Source organism: Chinchilla lanigera, unplaced genomic scaffold (assembly GCF_000276665.1).
Source record: "Chinchilla lanigera isolate Chin_1 unplaced genomic scaffold, ChiLan1.0 scaffold00127, whole genome shotgun sequence".
NCBI lineage: Eukaryota > Metazoa > Chordata > Mammalia > Rodentia > Chinchillidae > Chinchilla > Chinchilla lanigera.
Genome location: NW_004955528.1, coordinates 677,879 through 701,867, shown reverse-complemented (window position 1 = coordinate 701,867; position 23,989 = coordinate 677,879). Strand labels below are relative to the sequence as shown.

The 23,989-nt window shown below is 58.1% G+C and overlaps 3 protein-coding genes and 1 long non-coding RNA gene across 4 annotated transcripts in view; 2 read left to right on the top strand and 2 right to left on the bottom strand.

The window, feature by feature from the left end:
- The window catches only part of Ppdpf (pancreatic progenitor cell differentiation and proliferation factor), a gene marked incomplete in the record, with an annotated part of 16,856 nt that extends 16,170 nt beyond the window's left edge, over nucleotides 1-686 (top strand). The window contains 3 exon segments of the mRNA XM_013507430.1: nucleotides 1-64; nucleotides 166-262; nucleotides 362-686. Of these exon segments, the coding sequence (XP_013362884.1) occupies nucleotides 1-64; nucleotides 166-262; nucleotides 362-476 (276 nt within the window).
- Nucleotides 687-6,271: 5,585 nt separating this feature from the next.
- Ptk6 (protein tyrosine kinase 6) lies at nucleotides 6,272-13,872 on the bottom strand. Its single transcript, XM_005409962.2, has 8 exons — nucleotides 13,432-13,872; nucleotides 11,808-11,929; nucleotides 11,193-11,356; nucleotides 10,711-10,864; nucleotides 10,168-10,329; nucleotides 8,899-9,080; nucleotides 8,394-8,547; nucleotides 6,272-8,080 (listed from the first exon to the last, which is right to left on the bottom strand). The coding sequence occupies exons 1-8, from the start codon at nucleotides 13,863-13,865 to the stop codon at nucleotides 7,893-7,895; spliced, it is 1,560 nt and encodes a 519-aa protein (XP_005410019.1). The 5' UTR covers nucleotides 13,866-13,872; the 3' UTR covers nucleotides 6,272-7,892.
- On the top strand, nucleotides 13,838-14,905 carry LOC106147220. Its single transcript, XR_001231994.1, has 2 exons — nucleotides 13,838-13,924; nucleotides 14,241-14,905. It is a non-coding gene; the product is annotated as an uncharacterized LOC106147220 (long non-coding RNA).
- Nucleotides 14,906-15,964: 1,059 nt separating this feature from the next.
- Srms (src-related kinase lacking C-terminal regulatory tyrosine and N-terminal myristylation sites) overlaps nucleotides 15,965-23,989 on the bottom strand; it is a gene marked incomplete in the record, with an annotated part of 8,572 nt that continues 547 nt past the window's right edge. Inside the window, 8 exon segments of the mRNA XM_013507512.1 lie at nucleotides 15,965-17,721; nucleotides 17,939-18,095; nucleotides 18,180-18,361; nucleotides 18,953-19,111; nucleotides 19,220-19,361; nucleotides 20,151-20,317; nucleotides 20,771-20,892; nucleotides 23,764-23,989. Of these exon segments, the coding sequence (XP_013362966.1) occupies nucleotides 17,528-17,721; nucleotides 17,939-18,095; nucleotides 18,180-18,361; nucleotides 18,953-19,111; nucleotides 19,220-19,361; nucleotides 20,151-20,317; nucleotides 20,771-20,892; nucleotides 23,764-23,989 (1,349 nt within the window).

Sequence of the window (23,989 nt, the reverse complement as noted above, 5' to 3'; positions counted from 1 at the left end):
GCGTCCAGCAGCAGCTCCTGCGGAAGCGCCGAGTACCCCGGGGAGGCCATCCCCCACCACCCGGGTGAGCGCGGGGCCCTCCGCGCGCGGCTGGCGCCCACTCCCGTGGGGGGAGCGTGGGGCCGCACCTGGGCGACGGTGTCGTCACCCCACTCTTGCCTTCAGGTCTCCCCAAGGCCGACCCAGGTCACTGGTGGGCTAGCTTCTTCTTCGGGAAGCCCACTGCCCCGTTCATGGCCACAGTTCTGGAGTCCGCGGAGCAGTGAGTGCACCCGCTCCCGGGGCGGGGGCGGGCCGGGCCGGGCTGGGTTGAGGGTGAAAGGGAGGCAGTTTCCGACCCACTGACCCGTCCTCTCTCCAGCCCGGAGTCCCCGCAGGCTCCCAGCAGCGTGGTCCCCGGTGGCCTGGCTTCAGAAGCCGCAAGGAAGCAGCCGCTCAGCCAGGCCAGTCAGGCCAACACCAGGCCCTCGTCCTAACCTGGCCGTGCCACCAGCCCAGGTTTCCCAGCTGCCAGGCTGGAACCCTGCCCACCGACCCCACCCTGTAGACTAGGCAGGCTACAGCAGGTGAACACACCAGAACACCAGCCACCAGCAAGAGGCTAGAGACTTCTGCTCTCCAGGCTGCACTGAGCTCTCCTAACTCTCCTACAGCACGAAATAAACTGCAAGCAGCCACAGCCCGGATGGTGTGTCAGATGTTACTGAGTCCCTGCTGGCCTCACTTCCTGTTGGGGGCTGGTCCTGTTCCCTGGGGGCCTCCTGACATCTGGTGAGGTGTCCTGGGCAAGGGGTGGGGTGCCTGGGAGGGCAGGTGCCTCCACCGCACAACCTGAACTGCAATTGGCCACCGGGGAGGCTGGAGCTCTCCCTGTGAGTGTAGGAGCCCTCAGCTGGAGGGAACCCAGCCTCTCTTGAAGGACCCCCTTGACAGAGCCCTCCTTAGCTCCAGGGAGGGAGATGGGGTGGGCAGGACTAAGGACAGGCTAAGGGGTAGGGGCCTCAGGACACTCAGGGCCTTCCTATCACAGGTGCCCAGCTTGCAGGTCAGAAGAAAGGGAGAGTGGCTTGAGGCCAGCAGGGTGGGAGGGGCCTCATTAGTGGGGCCAGGGCCATGGTGGATTTCCTTAGGCCTTTCTGCCACCCTGCCCCACTATGAAATAAATAGCTGAAGGTCCGTGGAAAGCTCCGTGCAGCCTGAGCCACTCGCCTGATTCCCTTGATATCCAGATGGCCTGCGGAGTGGGGAGCCTCACTCACTCCTAAGCGAGGAGGCCCCTTCCTACCTGGGGTGGATGCCTGAGGGGGATGGTACTTCAAGGGGTGTGCTGAGCCCCACTTGTTACTTCTAGCCAGTGTCCCCACAAGACCTCCAGAGCTGCTGATTCTCTGAGCAGGATGCTGGGACAGCTGCCTGGGTCCTGGGCAGCACCCAGCGGATGTCCACTGCCCATTCACCCTGCTGCCTCCTCTGCACTGTTGTCCGCAAACGCTAGGGGTTGAGCAGGGAGCCTGGGTGTGAAGGGAGAGTCTGGTCAGAATTAAGGCCCTACCACACTCACCTCCCGGGCACGGGCTCAGGCTTCCTCTTGATTTAACTGATAGGCTTTTGGTTAGGACCAAGGATGGGTCTGCTCCAGAGTACTTCAGGGTTGGAGTCAGCTGCTGAGGGTGCAGTGTTGGGCCAGGATTGCACGCTATCTGGGAGCTGATGTCCTCGCTGGCGCAACCTCAGCCCTCACCCTGCATCAAGCCCTCCTGCCTCAGGAGGGGACCGATGTGTGGCCAGAGGGGCACTTTTAATGGTCTTGAGGCAGCCTGACATGGAGCTGCTCCCTGGGATCCCCACAAAGCTTCACTCCAGAGATCCTTGGCACAAACGACAGTTGAGGAGAGATAAGCATACAAGTTCATACAGATGATACAAATTCTACATGACACAGGGTCCTGAGCATGGAGACAGAAAACCGCAGGAGAATCTCTAGCTCTTACCCAAGATACTTGACCAGAAATGCTTGAGATGTCAAAACCTAGACTTGGATTTTGGGATAGTTGCATTGACTATTGGTTAAGCATCTCTGATCTGGAAATTCAAAATCCTAAATGCTCCAAAACTCAAAGCACTTGAGAATCTGAAGCTTTTTGAATTCTAGCTTTGGGTATAGGACTGGACCTGTTCACAGGGTGGTCTTCTGCGAGAAAGGAAGAAGGCCAGAAGCTGGCTCTCCTGTGCTTTGTGGCCTGCTCCAGGAAGGAAGCCGGCAGGGAGTGTGGCCATCTTGCTTCCGCTGGTTGTTTATGAGACAGGCTGTTTGCTGCTTGTCGTCTGCCCCTTGGCACTCCCCTGTTGGGAACTTCCCCATGAAGTTTCACAGTCTGGGAACGGTTGGTGGGTGGAGTAAGTTGTCCAAGTCAGACCTGGGAACAGGTCAGTGCAGTGAGAGGGCAACAGACCTGTCTTGTTTCCTGATGTGCTGGGCTTCCGCTGAAGCTGGGTCCTGTGTGAGGTATCCAGTCAGGTGTTGAGTGAGGGCAACCACATGGGATTTCTTGAGATTGGGCCTGTGACAGGTGGGTGAGGCAGGCAGGAGCCTATGATAGTGCTTTGATCTGCAGCTGGAATGCCGCAGAGGTCCCCTGTGGGAGTTGCAGTGGCCCCTAGAGTGTTTACCAGTTGCCCAACTGTAGTTTACAGGGCCCCAGGAAAAGGGCAGTTCCCACTTTTAGTGATTCCAGCTTGGATGGGTGGAAAAAAAGCCGGAAATCATAGTGGTAGCCAGGTGTTGGAGGGAATGAGCTCAGGCTTCAGTCTGGATTGCAGGTGAGTTGACAGCAAAAGCCGACTCATCAGGACTGGCCAGTGCCAGTGCAGTGCAGTCCTGAAGCCCCGTTTCTCCCCAAGTCCTCCATTTCTATCAAAGGAGGGCTGAATTGCTACCTAAATAAATCTTGTCTCTTAAAGTGTGGCCTGGTTACTTACATAAGTGCAGCAGGAGTAGATGACCCACACTGGGTGTGCCTTGCTGCAACTTCACGTGGAATTTCAGACTTATAAACATTTCTTGAGACTGAGTGTCATAAATCACAAGTTTGAGGACAATCTGGGCTACACAATGAGATTCTGTCTCAAGAAAATTAAAAAAAAAAAAAAAAAAGGTCCTTGAGGCTCGGAAGCCATGTAGCATACACCACCAGATTTTGCCTGCAGTGTCTCACTTGGGTAAGTTTTCCCTTTTCCAGTTCCTGCTCCAAGTATCTCAGGCTTCCTGGGCTTGTGTGATGCAGCATCCTTTCCATTAAGACAGTCATGTACTGAGGTACCCGGCCATTCTTCCAAGGGCCTTTATTCCATGTGAAGTCCACCTTAGTTCTAACCTAGTCTGAAAACAGGACATTGCAGTGGCAGTAATGCAGCTAGTGTTTCTAGTTGTCTTATTACAAGGAAAACAAATTCTTGTAGAACTTGTGCAAGTAACTATGTTGCCATTAAAATAAGATTAGTAATAGCTTGTGAATTCTGAAAGGGTCAGGAAGAGGGAGAAAGATTGTTTCATCTTTGCTCACAAAGGCATATATTACAATTTCTAGTCCACCAGCAGGGCTTGGCCAGGGAGTTAAAGCCAGGGCATGGTATGCTAAGCGAGCTCACTTCCACTGAGCTACCTCTCCAGCCAAAGAACCAGCAGTTTTAAAAAGTGAATTATCGGGCCGGGGATATAGCTCAGCAGCATAAGCGCCTGCCTGGCAAGCGCAGGGTTGCAAGGTCGCAAGGTCCTGAGTTCGATTCCCAGCACCAAAAAAAAAGTGAATTGGCTTCATCAGTTCAGTGAGTCCCAGGCAGTGAATTCTTGTTCTGACTGACTTTGGAATAACAGCAAGCCCCTCTGTCTCTTCACTGGGTTCTAGAACCTCTCACCAGGGCCGGGGGTGGGGGGTCCCTTAGGTGAACAGAAACCTGTTTCTTTGCACCTGTTGGTCTTCCATGAGTCCTTGAAGGAGCAGTAATTTGGGACTATAGCTGATTGCAAATGCTATAATTTAACAAAGTAAAATAAGAGTGAACAAGAAAATACTTAGAGTCATGATTATGAAGTTTTACTAATGGTGCACTTGACAATGACTTTTGGTTCTTTCTGTCTCATGCAGCATTTTACAGTAATAACTGATGCCTGGTTGCATACCAGGACCTACCAATTTCTAGGAGTTTTATACGATTTGAGCAACACTCATACCAACACCCATAAACATAACCCAAAGGAAGTGAGCATTGCTTTATTGACTGCTTCCTAAATATTAACACATCAAATCTAGCTTCATTTCCCTTTTTATAAGATGACACCATCTTTCGAGACAATTCCAGTTCATAGTTATGAACAAAACTTGGCCCTTTTAATAGTAAGGTCTTTCAGTAGTGAAAAGACCTACTAAAAGATACATAAAACACAAGAAATTATGTTGAAGCACAATCTTTGTTTCCTAGGCTGAGTACCTAAAAGACAGGGAAGAGCCTTTTATGATGCCAAAGTCCAGTTTTGTACCAGTGTACTGTTAATGCTAAAGCTAATTTTAAGAACCTTATCTGTAAGCCCATGCAATTTTAGTCAGCTTTAAATATGTGAGAGAAGATTCCCTTTCCACAGACACTGTATCTTTTTTAAAAAAAAAATCCATCAGCTTTTTTTTCTTCCTACATTTTTCTTGTTCATATTCTGTCAGCCATTTTATTTTAATGTAGAATTAACTTCTTCATGAAGTAGTTGCTGAAACATCCTTTATACCTTAAACCTCTCCTGTATATCTTACAACTTTGCCTCATTTTCCTTGTATACTTCACACACAGACTTGTGTCCTGTGTTACTTCTTTTTTTTTTTTTTTGGTTTTTCCTCCGGTACCAGGAACCGAACTCACGACCTTGTGCTTGCCAGGCAGGCGCTTTGCCGCTGAGCTAAATCCCCAGCCCCTCCTGTGTTATTTCTGATGGTTAATTACATGTGTTATTTATAGTTTCTAGTGAAAACTAGGAAGTAAGCACCTGTGAACTGTGACCCCAGCATTCACGTCACGGGCACCATTTTGTCATTTGTAGAAATACCGTCTACCCTTCCCACCCTCGCTTCCTCTCCTTCTCCTGCACGTTCAGCTCTTGGGTTAGACTTTGCTTTTGAGACAAGGTTTCCATGTGCAGACTGGGCTGGCCCTGAACTCAGGGTCCTCCGGCCTCTGCCTTCCAAGGGAACAGCACGCACCGCACACCCTGCTAGTTTTATGATCTTAAACATCCAGTAAAATTAACATAAGCTTGTTGACTAAACCCAGGTAGAAAAAAAAGCTTATCTGCATTGTAGTTAATACAATTTTGAAGGCATTCCTATTTTTGTATGTGGTTTGTTTTTTTGTCTTTTTGGTACTGAGGGTCGAACTCAGGACCTAGCACTTGGCAGTCAGGTGCTTGTGCTGCTGACCTATATCCCCTGCCCAGCATTCCTATTTTTATTTTACCAACATTTTTTTTTTTTTTGAACCGGGAATTGAACTCAGGAGCTTGCACTTGCCAGACAGGCGCCTTTGCCACTGAGCTATATCCCCAGCCCACCAACATTCTTAAAATTAGTTTTATTTACCAAAGATAGTTCCAGGTCATGGGAACATTTGACTTAGTTTCTATATTTCTGAGTTTCAGAATAATATGAGCACTTATTTATCTCTAGGTCAATCTAAATAGAACTTAAGGCATTTTGTAAATTAATTTGCTAATGCCCTCAGGAGGTGGGCAGATGCCACACTACAACTGTGTGCACCAGCATGCACGTCTCCACAGACAGATTCCCGCAGAGCCCACAGCCCCCTTTTCAGAATGTTTAGTCCCAAGTCAGCAAAGCGGGAACATGGTTTCTTTCTATTTGTGTCTTTATCCAAATCCAAGAATGAGAGGCTCAGCGTAGTACTGCTGATGTTTGGAGGAAGACTTCTAATGAGGAAGGAAAGGGATAGTAGGAGCTGTACGTTTTGGAGTCACAAGGATAACAGTGGAGCTCGGGAGTGCAGGGACATCCTGAGCAGAAATGGACACACTTACTCTTTTTCATGGGTTTTTGCAGTGTTATATACATAATTTCCTCGACATGTAAATGTATCAACCACTGCTCACTTAATGGGGGATAATTCTGGCAATAGAAGGTTCACATTGTTCTCTCCTGTCATTTTTCAGCTGCATTTGAAAGGGGAGTGCAACAATTTATTATTTATCATTATACAGATTTAATTGGTTTATGCCAAAAAAAAAAAACACTTCTAAGATTTTTCATTCCCCCAGTTTCCAAATAGTTCCTTTTGTGTTCTCCAATGACAGTCACTTCCCTGAAGTTTGTGTTTCCAAGAGGTAACTATCAGGTTTTAGAGAGGGCAGAAATTTTTCATCTCAAAGGCACAGAGAAAATGCTTTTCTCAAGAGGGGGAGTCTGGGTGTATTTGCCGAATATTGGAGGTCTGTGACAGGGAGGCCGTTGACCGCTTCCATGGCTGGGAGCCGTCTGGAGAGGTCGTTGTGCCCACCTCCACTCACTTCTTTCCTCATCAGCCTCAGCAGCTTTTGGGGACCCCGGGCCTCTAGCGAACACGTGTCCTGAGGTCTGAGTGCATGAGGAGCTTGTAGGGAGAGGGACAGGAAGGGTCTGAGGACCGGGAGGGATGACACAGAGGTGCGGGGAGGGGAAAGCTCGGGGGAGCCCATAAGCTCCAGAGGAGAGGGCAAGGACGGCCAGAGCTCTGTTCCGCGGGACTAGAGGGCCGAAGCAGTCCAGTGCGGGAAGAGAGGCCTCAGAGATCACACTGCAGCCCAAACGTAGGCCCCCAGGCAGGCTGGCCTCTGACTAGCGAGCTCGAAGAGTCTTTCAAGTGTTCCTTAGGAGCTTTCACTGGGACGAGCAGCAAGTACTGTTGGCACCGCTGGGCTCCTTTTCTTCTTCCTTGAAACCAGAGCCCTCTCACCAGCAAGATCAAACTCGGAAGTCCTTTACGGCATCATCACAGCCGAGAGTTGCTGAATGAGCAGTGGGAGGTTGGATCTGCATCCCCAGACAGTGTGAGGAGGAGGAGACTGCTGTGGCCACAGGCAGCGAAGCTGGGGCCCCGGCTCGACACAGCCTCTGGCTGGCAGGGACCAAAAAGATGTTCTGACTTCCAAAGACAGGCTCCCAGGACAGAGGGGCCATGGCTGCAGTGTGGGCCATGGGCACCAGAACCAGACTGTCAGCATTTCCTCCTGCTAGCTGGATTTGGAAAGAGGAACACGTTTTCTACCTCCTCTGCCAACTGAACACTATGGGCAGAAGTCAGGAAAGAACCCCCTGTCCCCGCTGTCTCCTCTGCAACTCTGAGGCAAGTGGGTGTCTCAGCCTCCCCTCTTTGGGCCCCGGAAAACATAGGGAGAAAAGTTAGTATCTTTTCCTTGCTCTTGCAAGCTTCACAGTGAGATCGTTCCAACAGGGACAGGTTAACGGAAGAAAAGCAGTCGGAGTCCTTCTGTGTGAGACTTACGCGACTGGACCTTGGGAACGAAAACCCAAAGGAGCAGTAACCCCTTTGGAGGAGCGATGGGCTGGGAGGCAGGCTCCAAGGCAGCAAGCTGGCAAGAACTCAGCAAGTCCTGTGGCTCAGGTCATCCTCCCCCTACCTGTCGCCTGTTGGGAGAAGGACTGGAGAGGAGGCCAGCGAGCGGGGCTGCGCCTGCTTCGAGGGGGTGGGCAATGGGCCCCCTGCTTCTGCTGTTTTCTCTTTTCCACGGTGTGCCGTGTGGCTCCTGCCCCACCATCTCAGTAAGCCAGAGGACAGTGCATGCCCTTGACTGAGGCCCAGGATGGTGGCCCAGGCCTCTCTATTGGCCCCGAGGCGGCTCAGAGCAGGTTCTCATACCTGGCAAGGCCTGAGAGTTTCTCACACAGGGCTTTGAAGCAAGGCCTTTGCTCCGGGTCCCTGCTCCAGCAAGAACACATCAGCCTGTACACATTGGGTGGGCACTCCAGGGGGCAGGGCATGCGGTAGCCGGCATCCACCTTCAGGAAGGCCTCATGGTTGGACATGCCTGTGGCCAGTGGGTGAAAGGTGTGGGACTTCGGGGAGGCTAGTGCCCAACCTCCACCCCAGAAACCCAGCTGCTGCTGCCCCTGCCAGGAAGCCTTCCCTGCAGCTGCCACCACCATGTCCTGGGCATGCTCGCTTCTCCCATGAGCAGCGGCCACAGAAGGTGACTGGGCATGGGAGTGGATGGATGCTCAGTGGACTGTTCAGGGGAGGCCCCCAAGGAAGCTCCTCCCATTGTCCCTGGCGGCCACTGAGGACCTGCCCCCTCTCTACTGCACTGTCTGCCCGTCATCAGGGCTGCTCTGGGGCCGTACCTGGATAGGGTGTCTGACCCCTGCTAAAAATCTCATGGAGAAGGATCCCAAAGGACCAGACGTCAGACTTGATGGAGTAATGCCCTAGAGAGAGCGCTTCAGGGGCCGTCCACTTGTAAGGGATCTTGTGGTTGTGGGAAAGGTAGATGTCCTCCTGCAATCAGACAGTGTGTCAGGCTGCCTGTGTCCCGCAGCCCATGTGCATGCCACATGGACGGCCAGGCACAGAAGTCTGGGTGGGCCTAGGTGCAGCCACAGTGCTCTGATGCCGTCTGACCCACGCCTGCTGCCACCAGAAGCTCTGCTAACCAACGCGTCAGAGGGGCCCATTCCTTGAGACTCGGGCAGGGAGTCCAGTGGCGGGGGGGGGGAACAGGGAGTTGAGGCCGCCAGTGGGCCGGTGTGAGGGTGAAGGGCACCAGGGAGATGTGGACGGGTCACGCCTCTCCTGTCACCGTCGCCCTGTCCGGAGCCCCTCTTCCCCAGGTCGGCTTTGCTGCCCTACCTTGATGAGCCTGGCCAGCCCAAAGTCTCCCACTTTGCAAGTGTTGTTCTCCCCCACGAGGATGTTTCTGGCAGCTAGGTCCCGATGGATATAATTCTGTGACTCCAGGTAGCACATGCCCTTGGCCACCTGTGATGCAATGTCCACCAGTTCGGAAACAGGCAGGGCTTGCTTCTCAGAGTCTGTGGGATGAGCAGAGGCCAGGGTTGGCTGGGCGGGCCGGGACCAAGTCCACATCTGCCGCTGACTCTGCAGGCTCCAGCTCCTCCTTGACTGCAGCAAAGGGCAGCCACCGAGTTTAAAGTTGGGTCAGTGGGCCAGCCCAGCCGTCTGTACTTACAGTCAAGAGCATTGTGAGGCACCCTCTGACAGCAGAAACACTCCAAACGCAGAGAGAGGTGCTGCTTACACCACTGACCACCCCGCCACGGGCTCAGCAGCAGGCGAGGGGCTGGGTGGCCGCAGTGCACCCGTGTGCCAATGGACAGTGCATCTCATCTGCTAAGAATAGCTAATCCCATGGAAAGTGATGTGATGATCAGCTAATTTATTATGTGAAAAGTGCAGGCTACAAGATGTCACATTTCAGTGTTCCAAATATTAGTGACGTGTACATCCGTCCCTAGGCACACAGACGGGTACAGATGTCATTCACCCTGCAGTACACACTTCCTTGTTTCAGTATCTGAAATTATGCATCTCCGCTGGCAGTGGTTTTAGTTTTGGTTTGAAGGAAACCCTGGAGATTCCCAGGTGAGATGGTTTGTGTGTGTGCATGTGCACAGGTGAGTGTGTAAGCACACACGTGTGTAAGCCTGCATGCATGTGCCCATGCATATTCAGACACCACAAAGAAGGCTGAGGGCTCCAGGAGGACCTCACCGCAGCCAGTGCTGTTCTTCTCCGTGGTTTCTTAACTTTTACAATGAGCAGTTGGGTTTATCATATTTTAAGTCATTTCTCTTTACTTCCATTATTATTATTATTATTGATGTTTTTTGAGACAGGGTCTTGCTCTATAGCCCAGGCTGGCCTCAAACTTGCACTCTTCCTGCCTCAGCTCCCAAGGGCTGGGTTTACAGTTGTGTGCCACCTCACGCAGCTCTTAAGTCATTTCTTAGGAAAGTGATGAGTGCATCTGCGCGCTCCCCGCTGCCTGGCATGGTGGGTGATCTGCACTCTAGTTTGGCTTAGCGTGTGTCCACGTGGCCTCCAGCCGGCCTGCATCACCCTGGCCCCCAAGAGGGGCTGAGGCCTCTGTCCACTCACCCCGCAGCAGCTGCAGCAGGCTCCCCTTGGGCATGAGCTCCGTGACGATGTAGACAGGGTCCCCCGCAGAGGCCACAGCATACAGCGCCAGGATGTGCTTGTGCCGCAGCTTCTGCATGGCCTGGATCTCCGACTGGAAGGTGTGCTGGTGAAGGAGATTGTCTGGGGCGGGGGAGCCATGCTCCTGTCACCCACCAGCTGCTCAGAACACGCAGGCCCAGCACCCACCCATGCCGCCAGGGCCTCCACACCAGGCCCTGGGCACCCCAGGTTCCCCAGCGGACCTCACCACACCCTGCCTGCCCACGCCTGCCTGAGCCAGACACTGCCCGGGTCTTCCTGCACCTGGCCCTGGCCCCTGGGGGAATTTTAGGTGAACTCTTCAAGATGTCCAGCTATTTATTTATTTGAATGCCTTTCCAGTTCATTAAGAAATTAAAGTTCCCTTTTATAATAAATGAAGTTAAAATATGTCGGTGCCCAGTGGGTGCTGGGTGGCAGAATTTCAGGGAGGGGCACATTGTCACGCAGAGCCCCACTCACCTCGGGAAATCACCTTAATAGCCACTCGGACCTGGCCTTTCCAGAGCCCTTCGAAGACCTCCCCGAAGTAGCCGGCCCCCAGCTTCCTGCAGAGCGAGAACTCCTCCCGTGGCCTCTCCCAGTTGGCCCAGTGGGGCAGGGGCTCAGCCTCATGCTGGAGGGACAGGACGGGCACGGGGCAGGGCAGAACAGTGGCCTGGCTCCTCCTCGGAAGGGCCTGCTCTGAACCCCACACGTGGAGCCCAATTTCGTCTCAAGCAGAAGGCCATGCTCCAGCTGGGGAGGACTTGCGTGTCCTGTGCGCAGACGCAGCCTCTCCTTGGCCCCCTGGCAGTGACTCCCTTCAGGCTTCCTGAGCCAGGACCCGCTAGGAACAGCGCTGACCTCACCGGCCGGGCTTCAGGCTGCCTCCAACCCACCCCTGCTCTGCACATCCCCCCACTCGACCCTGAGCACCCGAGTCCTGCAGGGGGCGGCCCTACCTTCCAGCAGGGCACGGTCAGCTGCAGGCCATGGGACAGGCTGTGGGCCTTGTGGTAGTCCACGAGTTCCACCAGGCTGGAGAAGGACACTGCCTCGTTTAGGTGCAGCCGGCCGCTCTCGTGCCGCCAGATCCTGTAGTGCCGCACGGCCTGAGAGTCCCGCACTGGGCCAGGCAGCACACAGAGGGAGACGTGAGCAGCAGCCCAGCCCCGCCGCAGCCGCCAGCCCACTCGTGGACCCTCCCTCCCCAGGCTGCAGTGCCCAGCGTCTGCCGCAGCCCTGGCCACACTGAGACCTGGGGCACCCACACGCTGCAGGGACTGTTCACACCCAGGCCAGGGCACTTATGGGCTCCGTGCTTCATGAGACGGGCTGTGGGCAAGGCTGGCAGGAGAGAACCCCAAAGGGGCCACCCTGGTTTTCCACTCTGGCTTCTGCCACAGAGAGCCATGCTGGGTGGCCCACACCCATGCAGAGGGATCAGAACTCCTAGCAAGAGCCAGGTGTCTGGACCTCACAGTCAGCGGGCCCAGCCCACCATGTGTCTAGAGGGACCTGGGCACACAGAGGCCCACCAAGGCATGGGCAGATGGGGATGAGCCAGAAGGCCGTACCAGAGAGAACATAGTCAGCACCCGACTTCTCGCTGACCCGGACCAAGAAGGTGCCCGGTGAGCTGCTCTCTGCCTGCAGCCGGTGTGTTGCTTCGGAGCGGGAGATGTGGCCAAAGAACCACCTGCAGAGGAGGGGCAGCCTGAGCCAGAGCTCACCCCCACCCAGCTCCATACCTGCTCTGCCCTGACTGCAGTGCCCACCTGCGATCCTGGCTGCCACCTCCCGCCCCCAGCCCTGACCAAGTTGCCCACCTCACTGTCCCCAGCCCTGAAGGGGCCCCTTCTTTGCCTTTCATGGTCTGAGGGTCCCAAAGGGCAGGCTCTGGATGCTAAGAAAGGTCCTAGTGACCAGAGGAGGAAGGGTGGGCACTGCACACACGTGCTCTCACTCGGAAGCACGCGTACACAGCTTCTTTTTCATTTGCAGCACTGGGCATGGAACCCAAGGAGGACCTTGCACATTGAGCCGCAACCCCAAGCCTTTTTTTTTTTTTTTTTTTTTTGAGACAGGGTATCAAGTCAGTAAATTGTCCACACTGGGTTTAGTCTTGTGATCCCCCTGCCTCAGCCTCCAAGTGCTGGGATTACAGATGTGCATCACCACGCCCAGCTCACACTGGCTTCGACACAAGATGTGGAGGAGCCCTATGCTTTGGAATGCAGGGCCCGTGCCCAGCTCTGGCCTGGTGTCTCCGGCTCCCTCCAGAGCTGTCAGGACACAGGCCCCACACAGAGACCACCACCCAGCAGGGACCCTCAGCCTCCAGCCCCTTGGCCGCTGCAGAGCAGAAAGTCTCCTGCCTCTCACCACCTCACATCTGCTGGGTACTCAGGGCCCCAGGGCCTCTGCACCTGTGTGCTGGCCAGCTGGGCCAGCCTCTCCTGTGCCCCACTCACCCTCACTGTCCCCATGATGGGCTTCTGCCTCTGAGACTCCTACTGGCAGCCTGGAGTGCTGTGGCCCACCCAGCACACGGTACTCAAGTTCCCGGCACGCAGTAGGCACTCGGGGTTGCTGAGTCAAGGTTCTTAGGGGCATGGGCAATGGGGCCCCTCCCACAGGCCTTGCCCAGCTCATAGTAGCCCGGGGCTTCAGCTGCTGTGGACAAACCCATGCCAGCCCCTTAGAGCTCCTCAAAGACCACGGGGGCCCAGCCAGGTGGGTAGCAAGGCACAGCAGGTCGGAGTCAGGAAAGGACAGACACCTACCCCGACAGGCTGCGGGTTGCCCCAGCACCCTTCCTGCTGCCCTAACTAGGTCGCACGTCTGGTTCTGGCTGTTTGCACACTGAGCAGACTTCGCACTCCAAAGGCCCTAGGACTCTCACAGACTTTGCCACCGCTGGTCAGTGCCCCCAAGGCCTACCCTGGACTTGCTGTCCTCTCGGGGTCACAGGGGAGAGGCCCCTCACCTCCAAGGGCTATCCCCGATGTCTGGCAATATCATGGGCCAGTCAGCACTGTGTACCGGGAGGGTGGAGTCCAGAGGCTGGGCCCAGCTGGGGATCCAGCCTCGGCCTCAGGAAGCGAGAAGATGGACTCTGCACCTCCAGCTCTCCTGACCTCCCCAGGCCAGCCAGGGAGCTGCCTTCCCCCTCTGCCTCAGGAGCCCAGACACACTCACGGCTCAGACTCCACAGTCTCCTTTTCAGCCAGGTAGTTGTAGGGCACATAGCCCTCTGCCAGGACCTGGCCCAAGTCATCCAACAGGGCGGCCCACCACCACTGGTCCTCCTTCCTGGCCACGTGGAACAGGTCCCCCGCCTGGAAGCTCAGCTCTTCATCCGTCCGTGCCACAAAGTCCCAGAGGCCCACGTACTTGGGCCCCGAGTGGGTCTGGCCCCTGGACGCCATGGCAGTGCAGCAGCAGGATGGAGGTGTGGGCCACCTGTGGGCACCTGCACTGGGAGGGGCGGGCAGGGCTGTCCCTGATGAGCTGTCTCCACCCACTTCCTTGTGAGGAGGCAGGAGCTGGCCACACCCTGCACCCATGGACTCCGTCCTGCATGCCACCTGAGTCCACACAGCCAGGTGCTCACCTGCAAGCCACATGGCCATGCAGCTGGACTGGAGCCGGGAGGGAGGAGGAACAGCCCCCAGACGGAGGGCACGCACGGGTGAGCAGAACCCGAGCCCTGGGGTGTGCATGGGCACTGAGGGGAGCTGGGGGAAGGTGGTCAGGATGTGGGCCCACTGCAGGGTGCGCCCAGCACCACAGAGTGAGGGGAGCTGCCGTTCTCCCCTGGGCTGGTAGGTGTCATCCCTGCCCCCTACCCACTGACCAGTGTGGGGAGCCACTTCCCTGGGCAGCTACCCACCTACCAGGTGCTGCAGAACCCACCCTGGGGAGGGGACCGTGGGGGTAGGAGGGCCTTGGGGTGAGACCTGCGGGCCAAGGGTGGGCACACCCCGGCCAGGCTTTCATGTCTGCAGGTGGGGGTGCTGGTGACTCTGCCCAAGACGGGAGGATGTGGCTGTCCCCGTGTCCTGGAGAAACCACCCTAGAACAGCCTGCAGCTGCAGCCCTGGACAGCAAGGGGGACCACAGGGCCTGAGGGAAGACTGGCTGCAGGGCGCCCTCAGCAACCCCTCAGAAGCTGCCTCCCTTCCAGGACACAAGGTGGCGTCCGAAGACCACCAGCAGCCTGAGCAGCCTGGCCCTCCAGAGGCCCCTCGCCTCCCGGCACCGCTCCAGCCTCCCTCAGCCCTGGCTGCCAGCCACCCGCCTCCCCGCTGGTCCCCACAGCCCTGCCTGGGATCCCCATGTCAGCCCCTCCCCCCGAACCCAGACTTCCTCCCTCTCTCCAGGTGACTGCTTCCTCCTCCCTGCCCCTGCTGCGGTGTCCACCCATGATGTCCCACACAGGGGCCAGGGTGGGGGTGGGGTGGGGTGGGGGTGAGGGTGAGTGGCAGGGGAATCACACCTCAACTTTGTTCCTTTGAACTTTTCTTTTTTTTTTTTTTAATTTTTGGGGTGCTGGGGCCTGAACCTAGGGCCTCATGCAGGGTAGGCAAGTGCCCTACCTACCACTAAGATACATTCCCAGCTAAACTTTTCATTGAGAAGAGATATAATAGCACTGTCCATTATCATTTGAGAATGTCCTGGCCAGCCCAGTTCAGTCCCTGCCAGGCTGGGGGCGGGCGAGCACAGAGGTCAGAAGTCAGAGGTCAGAGGTGGGCTGTCTGCGGGAGGGAGCTAGATGGCTGGGTGCTGGGCAGATGGGCACTGGGCAGCTCAGGCCCCAGGAGTGCAGGGCAGCCCCACCTGCCCCCGCCTGCCCAGTGCCTGCAAGCCTAGCATCTCTGGTGCCAACTCTTCTAGGGGCCCTGGTGTGTCCCTGGGTGTAGACCTGTGTGGGTGCTTCTGTCTAAGCCACACCAGGAAGCAGGAAAGTCCCTGCCCTCCTGGAGATCCAGGAGGGCCAAACTAGTTCAGCCTGTGGCTGACAAGACATGCAGGAACGCGCCAGGGCCCACAGGTGAACCTGCCTCTGTGGCTGGGTGGCCTCCAGCCCTGCACATTGCTTCCTGGGGGCGCCCTTTCAGCTGCGGATGTGCCGCCCTCCCAGCAGCTCCGACAGCACTTGGAAGGGCTCCAGAGGAGCTCGGGCCTGCCCTACTCAGGGAAAGGCCTCACCTCTCTGATTCCTCCGCTCTGCCATCCCAGGACGGGTGAGGCAGAGGCGTGGCCCCAGAAGGCTCAGCTTAAACCACTCTGTCATCATCACACAGTGGGCTGGTGCTCCTGGCCTGACCTCTGAGCCCCATGGGTCCACTGCTGTCCCCAGAGGGAGCTGCAGCCCGGCTGGCACCACTTTCCTCAGGTGTTGCCGCTGGCCATGGCCTCCCATCCACGCCCCTGCCTGGGTCACTTTGCAGAAGCTCCCTTCCACGTCAGCCACAGCCAGGCCTGTGGTCAGTGACTCTGAACAAACTGGTGTCAGCACCAACCTTAAACTCCACTCCCTCTAGGGGACAATGGGCGGAGGCCAGTCTTCCTATTCCCACAGCCAGCCTCCCAGAGACAGCTGCTAGATGGCTCCTAGGAAGGTGGAGGCAGGGTCTTTGGGGGAACAAAGACCCCCACCCCCTATGTGCCTGTATTAAGCCACCTTCCCATTGCAGGACAAAACACCCACATACAGCTGTATGAATAAGCTCTCTGCTCTGTGAGCAGAATACCTGCCACTAAAAGCTTAGAGGAAGGAAGATTTATTTTGGTTCACAGTTTTAGTTTCTTTCCACGGCTGGCTTGCTTGAAGGTGAAAACATCATCGTGAAGGATACAGCAGAGACCTGCCTGCCTCAGGCACCCAGGCAGAGTCTGAGGGGGAGGGAAGAGCGGGGGACAGGAAACACCCTCCAGAGGTTCAGACCAAACCACGTGAACCACGGTTCACGCCCTGCACAGGGCTGTGCCACCTCTGAGGCTCTGGCCCACCTCCTTCCCAGGCCTTGGCCAGGCTGCTCTGGGGCACCCCCATGACCAACTTCCTGCCACACGCCCACGGCCTGACAGGCCACTGAGCTCTGAGCTCTGCAGTGGTGCATCCACAGAGGTGGTCGGTGCCCTCATGACCAGTCCCCTCTCTGACCCTCACCCCTGAGCCCTGCAGCATGCGGGGTCAAGCCCTCAACCCAGGAGCCACAAAAGTGCCACCTCAGTTCTTCCCCCATGTGGGGTAATCAAAGGCCAACTGCATGTTCCCAAAGGGTCACAGCCACAGTGTGGCCCATCTGGGGCTTTTTTTTTTTTTTTTTTTTTAACCAGAGAGCCACCTATTGCCTAGTTGCCAGCATGCCACTGCATCCTGCGTTCCCTGCCTCCAATCTGCTATCTGGGAAGCTCTGCCTCCCAACTGGTGCTCACCTTGAGAATTAACTTTGAAACGCAGGTCCTGCCCCGGAAATGCTGAATGCAGCTGCTGCCCACCCAGCCTGCCCTTCCTATGGCTTGACGGAGCCGCCTGCTTCAGTCCCAGCCTGCCAGCTCCAGCCAAATCCAGGCAGGCTCCTGCCTCTGCCAGGTCCTGAGACTGTGGCCATTCTGGCACCGTGGGCCCTGGATGGGATGTGCACCTTTGTGCACCAGGACAGACGCCCATCTGCTCCAGCTCCAGTTCTGGGTGGAGGGAGCTGGCGGGTGTGGCATGTCTGTGCCCACGGCTAAGTCGGAGTGTACTTGTTGAGTGCTGCCTGCACGCACCTGGGTTTGGCATGCACCTGGTTCAGTGCTGCCCCTGTGGGTGCACGGAACATGCTGCTGCGTCTGCTTGGGAGCCACAGCACAGGGTGACCTGTGGGAACTGGGCCTCTCCTCCGTGGCCCAGGGAGGGAGTCAGGGAAGCCCAGGCGGAGGCAGGCTCAGAAGAGGGGCAGCCAGCAGGCTGTCAGGGCCTCCTCCCCCAGAGCTTCCACGAGCTCCACTTCTGTGCTTTTTCCCTCTTTCTGAAGATGCCAGGAAGGCCGGCAACGCAGGGCTGAGGTCATCAGCCCCTCTGCTGTCCGGGTGGGTGTCTGGGCCAAGCATGGCACACACGTGGACACATGGGGACACACATGTGTAGCCATGTCAGCCCAGGAAGCCACAGCCAGAGGCACGAAGGATGCAGGGTTCCTGGCTGTGTGGCCTCCGCAGTGTGCTAATGGCAAGCACTGTCTTGGGAGATGCCCTGCCCAGAGCAGCAGTCCGCGCTCCCCTGGGCCCAGAGCTCCAGTCACATGAGGCCCAGGTGGAGGCGCTGGTGCACAGTGTCCAGCTTCTCCCACAGCACAGCAAAGGCAGGCCGCTCCTCGGGGCTGCCCTTCCAGCACTCCAGCATGAGTAGATACACTTCCACCGGGCAGGCGGCTGGGCGGGGCAGCCGGTACCCACGGCTGAGCTGCTGCAGGGTCTCATGGTTGCTCATCCCTAGGAAGGGTGCCAGTGAGAGAACCAGGGTCCTCTGGAGACCTCCCACACCCAGCCTCCTGCATCCCTAGCTGGCCTTGGCTGGACCCTTTCACCCAAGGGAGTAATCTTGGGGCCTGGAGTCCACAGCCAGGGCCAGCAACTCCCAGGGCAGGGTGTGTGCTCCCCCTCAGACTCAACTTCCCGGATGAGGCCTGTATGCCCTCAAGGAGCGCACCTTCGTAGGGACACTGGCCATAGGTGAAGACTTCATACAACAGGACGCCAAAGGACCAGACGTCAGACTTCTGTGAGAAGATGCGGTAATTGGCCGCCTCAGGTGCTGTCCACTTGACAGGGATCTTGGAGCTGCTGCTTGGGGAGTAGATGTCATCCTGTGGACAGGGGAGGTTGGCAGTGGGCAGACAATGAGGTCCCTCCCTCCCACAGCTCAGAAGACTGGACCGTCCCCCACCGACCTTTAGTAGCCGGGCCAGGCCAAAGTCAGCCACCTTGCAGGTGAGGTCATCGCCCACAAGCACATTCCTGGCAGCCAGGTCCCGGTGGACGACGCGCTGCTCCTCCAAGTAGCTCATGCCCTCAGCCACCTGGCAGGCGAAGCTCAGCAGGACAGGCAGGCTCAGTCCCTGGCCCTCGGGGCCTGCAGGGGGAGAGGGCTCAGAGGCCAAGGGCCAGAGGGCCAGGCTCAGGAAGGCACAGGGCTAAGGTCAGTGAGGTGGGTGCTGCACGGGCAGCTCAGCCCCTCTCGGGCTCAGTCTGCTCTAGGCTGGAGTGCGGCTGGCATGCTAGGGAGGCCACAGCTGCAGTGAGCACAGCGGGAAAAGGGCGTCTCTGTGCCCAACTCCACCACAAGCACCCAGTGCAACCTGCTTCCTGGCCGCCAGCTCACACCCCGAGGGAGACCAGGGGCAGAGAAGGACCAGAGAAGGGCTGGGCATCCTGAGGCTGGCTAGCTCCACAGTCCCATTACACAGAGGCTGGTCACCCAAATGGGACCTATCCCTTCCCCCACCTGGACTCTGCCTCAGCCCTGGAACCATAAGGCTCTGACTGCAGCAAAGCCCAGGACTGGCCTAGACCCCAGATCCCAGCCCTTGTTGGCTGGAGGTCTGGCAGGGGCAAGTATGTGTAGCCTGGGCCACATGTCATGTAAACAGGCCCTGAGACACCTCCAGGCCCTGACGGGCGGCTGCTGTCCTCCCTGGGCCACTGCAGGGCAGGGGGTACTCACTGCCCAGGTAAGCCTGCAGGCTGCCCTTGCGCATGAGCTCAGTGACGATGTACACAGGCTCCCCCACGGAGCACACCGCGTGCAGCCGGATGAGCCGCTGGTGCCGCAGGCTCTTCAGAGCCTCAATCTCCTTGGTGAGGTCGGCCAGCTTCATGTCAGCTGCAGGAGAGGACTCTGCTCCAGGACTGCCCTTGGAGTTCCCGAGGTCAGAGGGCGGTGGGTGCTGGGCCGAGGCCGGCTGGAGGACTTGGGCAGGGAAAGCCTCACCTGACTTGACGACCTTGACTGCCACAGGCACGGAGCCCAGCCACAGGCCTTCCCACACCTCCCCAAAGTAGCCTTGGCCCAGCTTTCTCCGAAGGACAAATTCCGAGCGTGGCCGCTCCCACTTGTCCTGCACCAGGGGCTTCTGTGGGGAGGACGGGTTCAGTGCCCTGCCTGCTGCTCCCCTGGCAGAGTGAGCGGGCTGGGCAGAGCGGACGTCCAGCAGGGCCCTGCCCCCATCTGTCCCAGGCAGGGCCCAGCAGCAGACCTCGGCACCTCTGCCCCAGCACACCTGGCCCAGGCTGGGATAAGGGGAGGCTGGGGCTGGGGATATAGCTCAGTGGCACAGCACCTGCCTGGCAAGCACAGGTCCTGAGTTCAATTCCCGGTACCAAAAATACATAAAGGGGAGGCCAGCACCGCCATCTGGGGGGCCGGATCCAGAGCTGTGGGAGCTAATTGCTTCGGGACCTAAGTGGTGCCTCTGCCTGAGCCGGATGTCCGTCCACAAGTACTCATTACCGCCACTGGCTCGGCTGGTATTATGAGACCAGAGAAACCAGACGGCTGCCCTGGCCCCCTCACCGGTTTGTTGAGGACAGTCCCAGAGATTGGGACGCATCAGGGATCAGCATCGCCTCCCACAGTTTCCGCCCTCGAGGCCTCCGGCAGCTGTGGGTGCCGCCCCCAGGCCGGCTTCTGCCTCCTCCTGCTACCCTGGAGCTGGACACACCCTGTAGCACCTCCCAACACACAGACTACGCACACACACACACACACACACACACACACACACACCATCCTTCCTCTGTCAGTTGCAGAGGGATAAAACTCATGCAGGGAGCTGAGGTGACCCAACAGAGTATGCAGGACGCAAGCTAGGGCTGGGCCCCAGAGCTGGCTGAGTGACTGAGACGGGGTCCTGGTAGCCCACCTGGGACCTGCAGGGCTGCAGCAGGGGGCTCTGGATCTGCTTCCAGTTGGCTTTGTAGTAGGTGAGCAGTGCCTCCAGGCTGGGGAAGAGCTGGCCCTCCTGCAGGTAGAGGCTGCCACTGGGCGCTGTGCAAATGCGGTAGTGGCAGACTTTGGCCTGGGCTCGGACTGTGGGAGCAGAGATGGACACTGTGCCTCAGGGGCAGGCTGCACAGACACCACCAGCCTGACCTCCCAGGTGGCCTGGCTCTGACAGGTTGCAGGATCCCTGAGATGGCCAGTGTGGTGTGCAGCATGGGGTATGGGCGGGGCAGGCCAGGGCAGAGAGGAGCAGAGAGGGGCCCTGGGGCACACAGTGAGTGCTTAATAGATTCTTGTTGAATGAATGAGTTTGTGCATAAGTGAGCAAGGGAGGAGGAAAGAGAAAGGAAGAAGGGAGGGGAAGGGAGGGGAAGGGAGGGGAAGGGAGGGGAAGGAAGGGAGGGGAAGGGAGGGCAGGACAAGCAGGTGGGGTGACCAGCGTGTCTGCCAGGCATGAGTAAGGGGCCATATTGACGGGGTGTCGGCCCTGGTGGGGGCTAAGCAAGTGCCCCCTGGAGGGGACAGTCTCAGCCCAAGTACCTGAGAGGGAGTAGCCCCCGAGGCTGCTCTCGCTGGGCCGGATAAGGAAGGCCCCTGGCGCATTGGCAGGGGACAAGAGCAGCTGCTGGGCCTGGGTCCGGCTGATGCCACTAAAGAACCAGCTGAAAGCAGGAGGCATATGGTCACTGCACAAGCCCAGCCCCGTGGGACCCTGGCCCAGCCTGGGCCCCAGCCGTCTTGCCATCTCTCAGGGAAGCAGAGCTAGTTCCCAGGTTGGCATCTCAGGTCCCAGTGCTGTCCTCAAGGCCCCTCAGGGGCCACTAAGACCAGCACAGAGCTGACCCAGCCACCACCAGGTGACCTGAACGCTGCTCTCTGCAGGCGAGCCTGTCTACTCACCTGGGCCATGGGCAGTCTGTGAGCCCTGCTGCAAATGACCAGGCTTGTGAGGCCCCAGCCCCAGCCACGGGCTAACAGTTACGCTGAATCCATCAAATCTGAAACTTTTCTAACCCCTGCAGAGGGTCCACAGGGAAATAGGGTCCACCAACAAACTGCTCCAGGAGCACTGCTGGGCTGCTGATATGGCCAGGCAAGATGTGGGTGCTGCCTGGCCGGGCAGGGTCCATCTGCCTTGTGAAGCTGGTGAGATGGAAGCCCCTGGAAGCCACTGGATCCAGGCTGGCCAGGAGGTCGGGGTGCCTCCAGCAGGGGGTTTGGGGAAGGAAGTGCTCTGAGGGAAGGCTCAAAGCATCTGCACCCCTCTGAAGGGCCAAGCGTACTGCCTTGCAGGTGGCTCGCCGTGATTGTATAGTGGTTCGTACTCTGCGCTGTGAAGGGCCAGGTGGGGGTAGGCCAGACCTGAGCTCCCTGGCCTCATCCACAGAGATGCTCCCTCCTGAGCTGGGGACCTCCCTCCCCCTAGGGAGACAGCGGCTCCTAGGTACCCACTCCCCAGACATCCAGACATGAGGAGCCCCGCACCTGCTCTCTCTACCCAGATGGACCACCCATTTAGGTCACCAAATGTGGCTCACTCATACCTAAAAGCCAGAGACATTCTTGGGGGAAGACAAAGTCAGTTCCCATGCCACCCCATTGCGTGTGTCTCTGCTGCCCAAGGCCCAGGCGAGGCTCCACACCTAGCCCAGCTCCTTACCCCGAGCCCCTCACTTCTGGGACCTTGCAGGGAGTGAGGCACCAGCCCCACCCAGGGTACCACAGCCATGCAGGACAGCATGGTGAGCAAACCCCTAATCCACCCAAATGCGGGGACACTGTAAGCAGCACAGACACAATTTAGGGACAGGGCGAGGAAGGGCCCTGGAGGACTCGCAGTGTGACACAGAGCAGTGCATTCAGCAGAGGCCAGGGGGAGCGGTGGTGTGGTCAGGGGGCTGGCCTTGGGTGGGAGGTGTGGACACAGCTGGAGACAGGGATAGGGAGGAAGGGGTGGACAGAGGCCCAGGCCTGAGAAAGGGGAAGTTGCATCAGCAAGCAGACTGGAGAGAGGAGTGTCAAGTATATGGCTGGACCCTGGTGGGCATGTGCCCCTGAGGCCTGGCTGGCCAGCAGCCTTGGCTAAGCAAGCTCATTTAAGGAGCTGGAGACATAGGCCTGTGAGGATGTCTGCCCTCCGCTGGGCACCTCCTGCAGCCAGAGCCCCTGCCTTCTGGCCCACCGTCAGGGTGTGGTAAGGGAAGGGCCTCCAGTGCAGTTTCCTCCAACACCCCAGCTGTTCCCTGGACCCCACATCATGTCCTGTGAGGGACACAGCTGGACTCCTGTGCGTTTCCTGAGTTGTAGATGTGTCTTGGGGTCTCTGCTTGGGGTGTGGGGCCCGGGGCTGCTTTGTGGCTGCTGCTCCGGAAGAAGCAGCTCTTTCATCTCCAGGCCCAGGAAGTCATTAAGTTTCCCCATGGCAGCCCTGCCTGACCCCCGCCTGCCCTGCCTTTCTGCCAACCCAGCAGCCTCCCGAGCCATGCAGGCTCTGCTTCCACAGCTGCGCGGCTGTGGGCCCCTCCCCACAATGACAGCTGCCAGCAGGTGTGGTGCAAAGGCCTGAAGCCCCTCGAAATGCTTCCTGCGACTGCAGCCTCACCTGTAACAGGAAAGCCCCTGGCATACAGGAGCACCATGGCCCCCAAGGCCCTGGAGGTGGCTCTGAGGATGCTCAGATCTGAGATGCTCTGCAGAGGACAGGCCCAGGGCTCAGGCCCAGTGGGTGCCAGAGCAAGGGCAGTCCCCAGGGCAGCCTACCCAACTTGGCTGGACCTGCTACCCACCAGCTTCCAACCTGCCCCTGATCCCTGGCCCTTCCTGAAGGAGGCTCCTGAGGAAGGACTTGCCCCTCCTGACAGTGGGATCGCAGTGGCCACACTATCTGGGCTGAAAGGCAAGCAGGGGCCGTATCCCAGGATTTGGTCAAACGGTTGAGGCCTCTGCACTGGGTCCACCGCACAGCGGGGCCCAGCTTGGGGCTGGCACGCAGGAGTTCTCGGCCCTTCCTGTACCCCGGAGCTATGCAGCCTGGCACCTCCAAGGACACATCTAGGGGAGCACCCGGCCCCAGAGCACAGGCTGTTACTGTGCAGTCCGGGCATCCACACAAGCCACTTGCTGCCAGTGGACCCTGCGGCCCTGGGGACCTAGAGTGCTCTGGGGGAAAAGGTGGGCTCTCTCCACCTGTGCCCATGTACCTGGACAAGCCATCTGCTCCACCCCTGAACCAGTCTGGGGAGGCTTGGTGAGTGTGAACTCTGCTCTGGCCTGGTTTAATGCCCTGCCCAGCCCTAGGGGCCCTGCACAGCCCCATGAGCAGTAAGCCCCTGCCAGGAGCTTGAGGGTAGCATGTGTCCATCTTACCTGGCACCTCCCAGCCCTGCCCTTCCAGCAGGAACTGCCCAGTGAGCACCCCGAACTGAATCCTGATACAAACGCAACACCCCGAAGCTAAGCCCTGCGGGTGATTCACCCGGACCTGCCTTACTCCCCCGCTGCCCCGCTGGGGCGGGCTCTGCGCAGGTACTCACGGTTGGTCTGCAGGCGTCTCCGGGGCAGCCTTGGCCACGTAGGTGATGGGCACCAGCCCAGCGCTGGGCGGGCCCGAGAGCCGGCATGCGAAGATGTAGTCGCCCTCCTCCTTGAGGGCGTAGAGCCGGTCCCCGCGGCTGACGCTCAGCTCGGCGGCGCAGCGCGCGGTGAAGTCGTAGAGCGCGCGGAAGAGCCGGGCGCGCGGCGCCTGCGGGCTGCGGGGCT